At 41.2% G+C, this 12,668-nt stretch overlaps 1 protein-coding gene across 6 annotated transcripts in view; it reads left to right on the top strand.

The window, feature by feature from the left end:
• TLK2 (tousled like kinase 2) overlaps positions 1-12,668 on the top strand; it is a 107,471-nt gene that overhangs the window by 77,325 nt on the left and 17,478 nt on the right. For all 6 annotated transcript variants that reach the window (XM_048225399.2, XM_026512541.4, XM_026512540.4 and 3 more), the window contains 4 exons: positions 1,928-1,994; positions 3,267-3,364; positions 4,888-4,969; positions 8,980-9,071. In XM_048225399.2, coding sequence (XP_048081356.1) covers positions 1,928-1,994; positions 3,267-3,364; positions 4,888-4,969; positions 8,980-9,071 — 339 coding nt within the window. The remainder of the gene's footprint in view (positions 1-1,927; positions 1,995-3,266; positions 3,365-4,887; positions 4,970-8,979; positions 9,072-12,668) is intronic.

Raw genomic sequence — 12,668 nt, 5'->3', positions numbered from 1 at the left:
CTGGGTTCTGGCACATTGGTATCATCTCGTGGGGATTACCTACATATTACTGTGCATTACTTACCTATTTAAAATATGTTCTTTTGCCTTTATGTTTTCTTATCAGTTCTCAAAAACATACTAGCCCATGAGCCATCGCAAGTATAATAATATTTGTACTACACCATTGTTAAAAGCCCATGACATCCCATTCCAGTGAGAAGGATGGCTTAATGCCAGTACTCACTCCATACATACCCGATGTGTCGGGGAAGCCTCTTCCTTGACATTCATTTAATAAATCTGTGTTAAATGTTCTGGAGACTGGGGATACAGAGCTAAAGGATACAGCCCTAGCCCTAGAAGCTCAATGGTTTATTTAGGGGAAATGAACAGATGAATAAACTAATAATTACACTTAGTATAGTGATAAAAATACACACAGTAAATAAGCTTGGGAAGCATCTTCATTCTTATAAATAAATATTTTAAAACTAGACTCTAAATTTAAAACATTTCCTTTCAGAAAGTCCAAGTAGGAGCCCAGATTTGAAAGATTTTCTGGGCAAATGCTGTACACATTAATCTGATCATTGTCTTCTTTTGCTGTCACTCCCATATTTTGTGAAGGGACTCTCTCTCCAGTATTACTTGAAAATTATCAAATGCTAGTGCATAAGACCATTGGCTTAGGAGTAATAGAAGGCACAGGCTGTTTCCTTGCCAGAGAACAATAATTAGAATGCAGTCCAGGCCAGTAGTGTGTCAGTAAGCAGTTGCCATCTGGAGTCCTGTGTCAAATCCAGACTAGAAGGCTTTCAGTCCAGTTTTTAATTAGAGTATCTGTGACTTGGCTCATTCCTTTGGCCAGAAGCCAAAAACATTCCTCTGGAGCCTTAGAGTGAGTCACATTATCATTCCTGGTATCGAACCTATTTCAGGCAGGGAGAGTCCCTAGCTATGATTTTTCATTTCTCCCTTTTTTACTGGTGTGATATAGATTAATTGGTGTAAGTATGTCTATCACTGTAAAGAGACAGGTGTAACAGCCGTAGTGGATACGTTTCTTCTTGTTATTCTTTTTTATTTTAGTCAGATCTCAGAGGCTATTTCGTAGCCCTGCCTGGTTGATAGAATAGCTGTTTCTTTCTCCTGCTATTTAGGATAGAAGCTTTGAGGTGTATGTGTCTACTTCTAGAGTGTGGAGAGAGTGAGGTTGGAGGAGTGAGCTGTCACTTCTTAAATGTTCATCCTTAAGATGTAAGGGTGCAGTTGGGGTAGGTGGAACACAGAATAAGTGATCACCCATCAAGTCCGCCCTCTGAGAATTGTGTTTAAATACCTTTTTACAGTTTATGGATTATTTCACATTCTCATTTAATGGGCACAGCAGCTTCGTTAGATGGGGATCATTACTCGCTGCATTTTTAAGAAACTAAGACTTAAGTTTAAGTTGCTTGTCCAAGATCACATGGCCAGTGGCCTCAGTTGCACTTTGAACCCTAGACCCTCAGACTCCAAATCCTGGACTCTTCCACCAAGTCATTCTTCTCCTTGTTATTATAGTAGCAAAGTCTAAGAGTTATCAGAAATCGTCAAATCCATTGGCTTATTATTTTTCCCTTCAAAAAAAAAAAAACTTAGGCATATAATTTTTGTCTACCTCTCCCAGTGGATTTTCATCTGAGATTGTATGGACAAAACTCATTTCATAAATAACATAAAAATATAACTCATTTATTTTTCTCATTTTTTCTGGCTTTGCAGTCCTTTCTTGTCATATCTGATAAATCACAGAAGTTTTCTCTTGTCAAAGGATTGCAAGATAATTTTAGATATTTTAACAGAGAGACTGAATATACCATATAATGTGCTTTGGCATTTCTCTTTTTAATAGGCACGCTACGATTTCAAATAATTTATTGGGATTTCTACCATTATCTTCCAGGTTAACATTAGCAGAATACCATGAACAAGAAGAAATCTTCAAACTCAGATTAGGTCATCTTAAAAAGGTAAGTGTAAAGAGAAAAATATGTCTGGAGAAATTATTTTACATGTGGTATTGGAGCACATGTCATGGTTTGACATACCTGCAGAAATCTTGAGCTAGTTAAGCTCACTCTCACATCCAGTATTTATTTTTATTTATTTATTTGTTCGAGAGAGAGAGAGAGAGAGAGAGAGCGCACAAGCGGGGGGAGGAGCAGAGAAAGAGGGAGAGTGAGAGAATCTCAAGCAGACTCCCCGCTCAGCACAGAGCCTGACTCAGGGCTCAGTCTCAGGACCCTGAGATCATGACCTGAGCCGAAATCAAGAGGCAGAGAGGCTCAGGAGGTGGAGGCTAAACCGGCTGGCCACCCAGGCACCCTGCCCCTCTTGTATTTCTAATGATGGAATGTCTTTCAGTTTTTGAGTCAACTCCAGCCACCCAATGGGGGCACTTTTTCAACCAATGATGTTCCAATAGATAATTCTGTATATGCCATAAAGCTTCATAAGCAGTTATCCTCATAGTAAAAATTAAATAGACAGTACTAGCAGATGGTTCAGATTTGATATGAAAACTCTTAGGATATTTTAAATCACATAGTAGCTCTTACCTCTCATCTGAACTGGCTAAGAAAAGAAGGTCTTGTACCAGCCATATCATAACACAAAGGCACCCACATAAAAATTCTTACTGACAGTGTTCACAGAGGCCTCTTGGATGTAGATTGCTCATCTCCTAAAGTTAGCAGCCCATACATTTTTGGTAGATGCTGCTTATGGTCATGATGGTCGATAAGCATTTAATAAACTGCTGTTGGTGTGTGTTTGTCTTTCCCACTGGGTTCTCCGATCTTGTTAAGTCAGTGGAACTTAAGGCACCAAGCATGATCCATACTTACAGAGCAGAACCAGATAGAGAATCTGATTTTTGTTAAAAAAAGAAGAAGAAGAAGATGATTGTGTGCTTATATGTAAATACAGAGAACATTTCTGGAAATTTACACAAGACACTTAACAGCAGTTTCATCTGGGGAATGGGCATGATGGAGAGGAGGGATGGGGGAGCAGAGGGCTTTTTTCTTACTTGTATTTCTTTGTATGGTTTGAATTTTATTTAATATTTGCTGTGGGCTTGTTTTTTATGATTAAAATTCTAGCTCTTAAAAAAATCTTTTTCAATTCAAAAGAAACATTTTCCCTTCGTTTTTCAAAAGAGAAATGTCTGCTGTTTTGAAATGAGATTCTGAGAAGGTAGTGTCCTGTGTTCTGAGCTATTTCTTTCCTTTTCACTTTAGGAAGAAGCAGAGATCCAGGCAGAGCTGGAAAGGCTAGAAAGGGTTAGAAATCTACATATCAGGGAACTAAAAAGGATACATAATGAAGATAATTCACAGTAAGCAACTTGGGGGTATGTTGGGTTGGAAACTACTGTACACTTTGACATGAATGGTCAAGAATGAGGTTTCTGCTTACTATAAATTGGGTAAATGATTCCACGGTGTATTTTAGCTCTATTGCAAGGTATAATACGGTCTGTGAACACAACTATGATTTGCTTTAGGTTAAATATATATAAATATATTAAGATTTATATGTTAAATAGTATCTATACATGTATTACAGTGCTTTTACACAAGTAGAGGTCACTAAAACAGTATAGCTTTGCAGTTGTAAGTGGTTGGCATACATTGTATATTCAGATTCCTGCAGAGCCTTGCTGAATGGAAGCATGGGTGACAGTGTGGTGTCGTGGAAGGTTACTGGGTTGAGATGGCACTGGTTTTGGAATGACCTTTAAGGGCCATTTGGGCGTTGAGATTTTAAACAAGACTTTCAGGGTCAGTGCGTTAATTGTAGATGAATGCCCACCTTTTTCATAAGTCCTTCAGAGGATTGCAGCTGAGAAGTAGATTAAAGTGGGAAGTAGGTTCGGTCCATAATCTCTTCCTTCCCACGTTTTTCTGACTCCGAAAGGTGATTTTTTTTGGACATAGCTGTAGCTTCTGTATTTTTGTCTGGCCAGTGTGAGCCGTGGCCTTTTCTTCCTGTGAAGTGGCAGGCAGCAGCGGTTCCCATGACTGGGCTCTCTGCGTGTGTCAGGCACAGTGCCACGTGCCTGATGCTCTCATCTCATCTTCGCAGTGGCCCAGTGAGACTCAGCCTGACCAGGGACCTGTAACTATGTGACCCAACAGCTCCAGAGCTAACCGCCACACACTCATGTCGCCTTTCTCTACAAGCATGTCAGTTTCTCAGAATTAGAATAGTTTCAGGATTAATAGTGGGGCTGTTTAAGATCAGGAATTAGGTAGACATATTTGTGAAACTATTTTTGCCAGCATCTCTCCTTTCTTCATCTTATTGTTAGAAAACAACACAAGGTGGAATCCTCTGGGGGAAACAGTTACATCGTGAAACTGTCTTAAAGAGAGACCATGAATGCACATAGGACATGTGACTTCCTTAATAATCGAATCCATTTGTAAGGCGCTGTGAAATATCTTGGGACTTTATCGTATCCGTTTTGGAATGGTGGGAACATGTGACTCTTGACTACTTTGGAGGGAGTGGGTAGCACAGTTTGAAAATCCCCGATCCGGTGGAGTCTGTACCCCATCCTCTTACAGCAAGTGGATGGTGATGGTAGTTGCCCAGCTACCTTTCAGAAGGGGAGGAAGGTCAGCAAAGGTCACAGGTCCAGTTGTGGCCTGTGCCTTGTGGCTCTACAGCCAGTGCTGTCCGTTGTCGTCATGTGGTCTCCCTGCCCCGGATGGCTCACTTCGCGTTCACTCGCTGCGTCCGTGTGGTTGCCGAACTAGCAGCAGCCGCTGTAACCATGTGTGTAGCATGTGAGAGATTTACGGGAGATTGTGTAGTCCTGAAACTCAGGATATTCTGTGTTCTCTGTTTCCCCAGATTTAAAGATCACCCAACGCTCAATGACAGATACTTGTTGTTACATCTGTTGGGTAGAGGCGGTTTCAGTGAAGTTTACAAGGTAAGTGTAAGAAACTGGGCACAGAGACGAAGGATTGAATCTTGGTTATCACCAACTTGGAGAAAGTTAGGAATCATGGTAATTGTGGGTTGTACCTATTTGTTAAAATTCAGAAACTTTTAGAACCTGTATCTTTGGAAGAACTGCTTCCAGTAAACTTAACGTGACTAAGGCAGGATCCAGTAGTTTGCCCTATTTTCAATTTGAAAAAAAAAAAAAAAAAAAAAAAAAAACCAGGAAGGAAAAAGACTCCTTTCTGGATAGTGAAATGGTGGTGGTTTTTATTCTGGTTCTGTACCTCCTGCCTCACTTACCTTTGTTAGAAATAAATATGTGTCACTTTTATCCTATAATTTTTTTTTTTAACAAAATAGATGTGTTAAAGTTAATTCTTACCTGAAAACCTGCTTTTTGTTTTTAAAATGTTCTCGTCTTCTCAGTCGGAGTGCTGAGTAGCTCTGGCGTCCCGGAGGCGTGTCCTGGCTTCATCCGGGCCAGTGACGTTCAGACCGCTGTGCCTCCGGTGGGCTGCAGATCAATAACATGTTCACCAGTCACGACCTCCTTAAGTTTCTGGGTGTTTCTGGCACCGGGCTTTTATCTGCAGAATCCGTTTATTAAATGGTCTTTACTACATGGCCCTGCGAAGTCCCTCCTTCTGAGGTGCGGCCTTCACTGTTGGGATTTACGTTATGCCCTATGAATTTATGTATGGGAAATCTTTTGGACAAAATAATTAGTTTTCATTTCAGATAAAAACAGTAAAAACTAGTTCTATCCCTCACCTTTTTTTTTTTTTTTTTTTTAAGATTTTATTTATTTGAGAGAGAGAGCACAAGCAGGGGCAAAGACAGAGGCAGAGGGAGAAGCAGACTCCCTGCTAAGCAGGGAGCCTGACGCAGGACTCGATCCCAGGCCCCTGGGATCGTGCCCTGAGCTGAGGGCAGATGCTTAACTGACTGAGCCACCCAGGCGCCCCTATCCCCCACCTTTTATTGTTATAAAAAAATAACTGTATTTTCCAAAACTGTTGTGCCTATATATGTGTGTGTGTGTGTGTGTATTTTTTCATCGAAGTGTAGTTGGCACACAATGTTATATTAGTTTCAGACATACAACATAATGATTCAACAGTTTTCCTTTTTTTAATGTTCATTTTTTACTCTGGTGATATATACATAAAATTTGCCATTTTAACCATTTTAAGTGTACAGTTCAGTTGCATTAAGTATATTCATAATGTGCAACTGCCATCACTATCCACTTCCAGAACGAGAATATTATTTTTAGTGGACTCTTGGGCTTGATTTTCTAGTATATTTTGTGATCTATGTTTGTAAGGGGGACTGGCCCATAGTTGTCTTTTGTGTGTGGGCAGCATTGTCTAGCTTCTGTGTCCTAGTTATCCACAATAAGTTGTGCCTGTATGTATATATATTTTTCCCATGCCCTGGAATGCATTGCATAGGAATTATTGGCTCCTTGAAAGCTAGACCAGACTCAGAATCCCATGGGTGGATGTCATTGAACAGGAAAACATTTTGACTACCTTTTCAGTTCCTTTTACAAATACTGATTTATTCATATTTTCTCTCCTTTTTTAAGTCTCTTGATAATTTCATTTTTTTGGAAAATCTTTTATTTCACCTTGATTTAAAAATACCGTCCATACCTTAGTTATTTCTCTCTCTTTTTTTAAATGAAATGTTTATTTTTGTATATCGACTGATAGGTCAGAAAGGTTAGTCAGTGGGTTTTTTTTCCCCTCTAAGAATCAACTTTTTATTTTGTTGATCAAGTCTACTGTTTAATTTGGATTTTTCTTTTCATTAACTTTTCCTATTAGTCTTTCCTTCCTTTTACTTTTCTGTTTTTGTTTTCATTCTTGAATCATATGCTTAGTTTATTTTTTATTTTTGACGTTTTTCTTCAATTGTGGTAAGAAAAAACCCCGGAATTTACCATCATTAACCGTTTTTGAATGTACAGTTCAGTGGTGTTAGGTGTGTTTATGTTGTCGTGAAACAGATCTTCAGAACTTTCTTATCTTAGAAAACTGAAACTCTACCCCATTAATCAACAGCTCTCCTCTTGCCCTCCCCCAGCCCCTGTGAACCACTGTTCTGCTTTCATTTTCTGTGAATTGGACTACTTTCAGATACCTTTATAAATGGAATCACAGTATTTGTCTTTTGTGACTGGCTCAGTTCACTTAGCATAATGTTCTCAGAATTCATGCATGTTGAAGCTTGTGATAGGATTTCCTTCTTTTAAGGCTGAATAATATTCCATTGTATGCATACATACTTCATTTTCTTTATCCGTTTATCTGGCAATGAACATTGGAGTTTCTTCCTCTTCTTGTCTGTTGTGAATAGTGCTGCTTTGAACGTGCGTGTACAGATATCTCTTGGAGGCCTTGCTTTTAATTCTTTTGTCTGTAAACCCAGAAGTGAGACACTTCCTTTTTTAAAACCTCAAAATTCATTCTTGGTGCTTCCCAAGTTGGTAGTTAGTGATTTCTTCATCCTGTTTTTTCCCTAGTGTGTTCCTTAAACCTTTTCACATTCTGGAAATGTAGATGTTTCCTCCAATGTTGTGTACATTCTGTGTAGTTCTTTGCTCTTCTCCACTCTCCAGAAGCCCTTCTTACATGAGTGGTGGATCACAGTGTCTTGGGTTCAGAAATATGGTGTGGTGGGTAGAGAAAAAGACACTCGTAGGATCATTACTGCTCTTAGAAATTAGGTGCTATTTGATCTGGCTCGTACTGGCTTGAAATGGTTCTCTGCTGTAAAGCCATGACGTTACACAAGCTTGCAGGTGGACTCAGAGTCTAAGAATTTCCATTTCTGTGAGATATTCTGTTTGAATTGTGTGGTTTTTATATTTTAAAAACTATTGGTTTAAATTTAGTATAAATTGGAAATTTCTTTTATAAGCAGCCCTCTCTTGCATCTAGTGCTTTCCTAGAGGTAGCTTACATTTTAAAGATCCGTTGAACAGTAATCATCACTATTCATGGACTTTTCCTATGCCTGTTACCTTCATCTGTTCCTACAGCATGGAACCTGGCAGATGGATGGTCATAGTGTTAGAACTGAAGTATTAAGTTTCTCCTCTGAACTTGAAAAACTAAGAAAAACTATTCATTCTAAAGGAATCCCTCAATTCTTTTGTATAAGAGAAATTTCCTATTATATTAAAATACTACTCACTTTATCAGATTGTGATTTACACCCAGCATCCTCAAAAACCCACCTGTTTCCCTTCTTCCCTCTATGATACACCACTGTCTCACTGATGGAGGACTTGGCAGTTGTGGTGGTCTTTGGGGAAAGTCTGTCCCTTTCTTTGGACAGTGCTAGAGACGTGACCTGGTGTGACTAATTTCAGACATTGTTGGGATCAAAAACTGCTTTTTATTTACCCATCATATATGGGTGGAACTATTTTTTGTTTCTGTTTGTATTTTAATAAACACAATATAAAAAATTACGAGGTTATTTTCTAAACAAACATAGTGAAAAGGTGTATCTGGAGGGGTTCTTTCTCTTGGAGCAGGTCGTCTGTGTCCCCAGCATTTCAAAAGCAGCAAGACTTAATACTAGTGAATCATGCCAAGTCCCAGTGTCAGCAGAGGGGTGAGATACAGCCTGGGGGAGCAGGGTCCCAGAGAGGGCGGGTGATGTCCGCAGAGAGAACTGTTTGGAAGGGACTGGTAAGGCACAGGCTGGCTTGCTGTTTGTGGTGTGTGCTGGGTTGTTTTCTAAGCCCCTTGGTGCCAGTGCGTCTGGAGACTTCTAAATTATCTGATCACAAGTTTTAAGAAGATGGTTGTAACTCTGAAACAAGTACGTGATATGTTGTCATCCATGGCTGTTTGTATTGAATAATGCATTTTGGGTTTTGAGTACATCCATGTGTTAAACAGAAGCTTCAAATCGGTTACTTGCCTGTAATTCTTGTTAGCTTTTATCCAGAATATAACTTATTCCTTTTCTTTGTAGGCATTTGATCTAACAGAACAAAGATATGTAGCTGTGAAAATTCACCAGTTAAATAAAAACTGGAGAGATGAGAAAAAGGAGAATTACCACAAGTAAGTGACACCAGGGTGTCTGATGTGTCAGAATTCAGTGGTGGCGGCTGCAGTGTGGGCCCTGTGTTAACAGCGGTGCGTGTGTTGCTGTGCTGGTGTCATTTACTCGTCCTGACTGTCCTAGGAGAGTAACTATTCCATCTTACTGATGAGCAAACTGGAACTTAACAGAATTCGAGTAATAGTTAAGAAATGGCTGAACTGGTATTTAAATCTAGACTTCCCTCAATCAAAAACCCATGCTCTTTAACCTCCCTTTCCATTGTGTGTCTAACATTAGCTACAATAAACAAGCAAAGCCTCAGAAACCATCTTGCCTGTCTGTGGAGAGCAGATGATAGTGCCCTGGGGATCCTGGGGAGCTTTGGGCAGGACTTTTTCCTGCTGTTTCAGTCATTTCATCATGGAGGAGACAGTGGGGGGCACCTGGGGTACCTCAGTGGTGCTTACTTGACTCCTTCAGCTCCTCAGTGCTGTGCTCACCTCCCCCTCACAGTTTCCCCTCTCAGAATTCTCCGTGCTCAGTGTCCTGCTTACTGTGCTTGCCTGTCTTCTGAATGCTACCAGTGGCCGTCCTCCGCCGTATTGGGGGGGGGGGGTGACTTCTTTAGAAGGTATGATTATTACATGTACAGGTGTGAATTTTTTGGATCTACTAATACCAGGTTTTGCTTGTTTCCCCCACCCCAAGCTTCAGAACGTGGGAATTCATGGCTCATTTGGTTTGAAAAGGCCACACATACCTAATTTGCTTTTAGGATCCCTCCCTGGGCTTAGTTGTTTCCTTGTTGTAGGTACAGACGCTGAGTTAGACATGCCCTAACCCTGAAGAGACAAGACAGCCCTCCCCTATTTGACAGAGAGAGGGAGAACAAGCAAACACAAGCAGGGGGAGTGGCAGGCAGAGAGAGAAGCAGGCTCCTTGCTGAGCAGGGAGCCCGATGTGAGACTCGGTCCCAGGACCCTGGGATCATGACCTGAGCCAAAGGCAGACACTTAACCGACTGAGCCACCCAGGCGCCCAAGACAGCCTTTTTTGATATAAACAACCCACCTCCTTTCTATAAAAGCAGTTTTGTTTTTTTTCTTATAAATAGTACTTTGGAGGGGAAAAAAGCAGTGGAGTTTGAAGTAGCCTTGTAATTGGCTGCTAAGTCTCATTTCTGCATCATCAGCTGGTTCTTGGGGCATGGACCAACACAGCTCCTGCTGTGTACCTATTACTCACCAGGGATCCGGGACCTCTTCCTCTTCCATGCAGATTGGCAGTGGCACTCAGCACTGGAGAAGCGGAGGTTCCTACGGCATTAAGAGAAATAGGGCTTAGCAGATGTGGGCAAAGGGATGGTGTGTACTGGATGCGTGGCACCCTGCATGTGTATCGTACATGACAGGCAGCTGCAGTCCAGATGCTTCTGAGGCCCTGTTACGTTATTAGAAGTACATTCCAGTCACTTGGCGTGCGGGGACGAATGGCATGCCACAGTGAATGCCAGGAGCACTCCAGGGAAGGAAACCACATGTCGTTCTGACCAGTTAGAAATGGGAAATGTCCCCATTATATTGAGACTCTCAGAGTGCATAAGGCTGTTGGAACTATACGTGCTTCTCTTTAAAAATGCTCTTGAGCTGTCCTTGGAGCCTGTTCTCTATCTTACGTGTGTGCGTTGACCACTCTGACTTCATGAGGGGCCAGCCTTGGTCAGCCTTGAGAAAATGGTTCCTGTGCCGGGATTTACCCATACTTTGCCTGGTCTCAGTGTCCAGCCTTTAGGCTGGCCCGAAAGAGAACTCTGGTAAGGAACACTGTAGTAACTGTAGGGCGGGGGGTGCTGCTTGCCTTAGCCCTTTGCAACAGTGAGGGATTGCAGCCGGGACCGTGTACCTCCGTGACACATTCGGCAAGCTGTTTCAAGTGCTAGCGGGGAGAGATGGGGGATCTATCTCACATTCCTCTACCAGGCAGAATCGTAGAGCAAATGAAGAGGTTGTCTCATTTTTCTAAGCTCTTGACTGGTCCAGCTCCAGGCTCGCAGTGGTGCCTACCCCTTTGTTTCCTCACTGGAGGTGGGAATCATAGCACCCAGGGATCTTCTGTGGAGCCATCTCTGCAGGGGAGTGCGTATGCAGAGTTCTTGTGACTTCCATTCACGCCTGGGGAGAAATTCTTAAGTATCTCCACCTTGCTTTGAAAGATTTTGCTTGATATGAAATCATACTGATGAGAACAGGCTATATAGATAATAGTGAATTAGCAAAATGTCATTAACTCCTTTGAACTTAAAGAAGGCTTATATCAAGCACATAACAGATTTTAGAGAGTGCTTTAAAAATTCAGTATTAAACTAAAAAGAGGTACACTTGAGTGTTGTGGTAACAGTATAAAATATGAAAATGCTACTATTCTTCTGCATAGTAATGTCTTTGATTGCTTTTCCTGTCGTGGGAGTGGCTTCCCAGTCCCATCTGGAATCAAGACATTTGGGTAAAAAGGAAGATCTCAAAGGTTGTTGTTTTGTTTAATTTTGAGTTCTCTTCTGCACCTCCTTTCCTCTCCTTCCCTCACAAACAAAAAGCAAATCGATTATTTTACTTTTGCATTATTAAAGCATTCGTATTACAAGATTTAACTCCCCCAAATAACATATTAAAAACTCCACAGTAGGAAACGTTTCATATAAAGCTGTCCACAGAAATAATCGTATCTGAATTAGTATACTCTTGTGTATGATACTCTTGTAAGTTTTTAGGACAGAATCATTTTGGAAGTCTAAGTATATATCCACTTACAAGAGAGTAAAAAACTGACACCTTAGTGGATACATTTCTTCCAGTTTCTGATTCAGGGCTCTGTATTCAGTGCATTCAACCCTTGGGTTAAATTAAAAGTTGAGCATCTGAGGGACGCGGCAGAGCCATTGGCTTGCCTGATGAAGCACGAGAAGTGGGCTTAGAGCCCGACATGATGTGGAGGGAATGCTTTCACCGATCACAGCAAATGCCCTTGGTTGACCAGGACTTCGAATGACCCTTCCTTTGGTTCTTAATGCTTGCCTCCTTTAGTTTCCTGTATTTTCTGTACCTTGACACAGAAATTGGTCTCTGCTCTGAAATGTATGACAAAATTAAAAAGTTAAAACAATGGCAGAGAAGTATACAGTTTTAGTGTGCTAGTGTAAGAAATGACTTGAATGGTTATCTAGTTAGTCCCTAGCTTTCTAAACTGGGTTTTTGTTAACAGCATCACTTTAATTTTACTGAATGAAATATTACATGGAATCTTAATATTTGGAAAGGACAGGTGTGACGCTGCTTAGGTGGGATGAGGGGTTGGGCCACAGCTACATTTGCTCAGCGTCTGCACCGGGTCTCTGGAGGCCTGGATTTCCAGGAAGCAGCCTTTGAAACCTCCAGTCCTGCGCAGCCACGGGGAAGCCCAGAGAAGCGACATCGCAGAGCTGGGACTCAGGGCCAGGTTTCCAGGTCCCAGTATAGTGGGTGTCCTGACACTGCTCTGCCTAAGTGCTGGCAAGTCTTTTTCAGAAAGACATAAAGATGATGAATGTCAGAAGAAGCAAAAAAATCGCCAAAAGTGGC

This window comes from Ursus arctos, unplaced genomic scaffold (assembly GCF_023065955.2).
Source record: "Ursus arctos isolate Adak ecotype North America unplaced genomic scaffold, UrsArc2.0 scaffold_24, whole genome shotgun sequence".
Lineage (NCBI taxonomy): Eukaryota > Metazoa > Chordata > Mammalia > Carnivora > Ursidae > Ursus > Ursus arctos.
The sequence above is the reverse complement of the archived record's forward strand: the minus strand, read 5'-3'. Positions and strand labels throughout refer to the sequence as shown.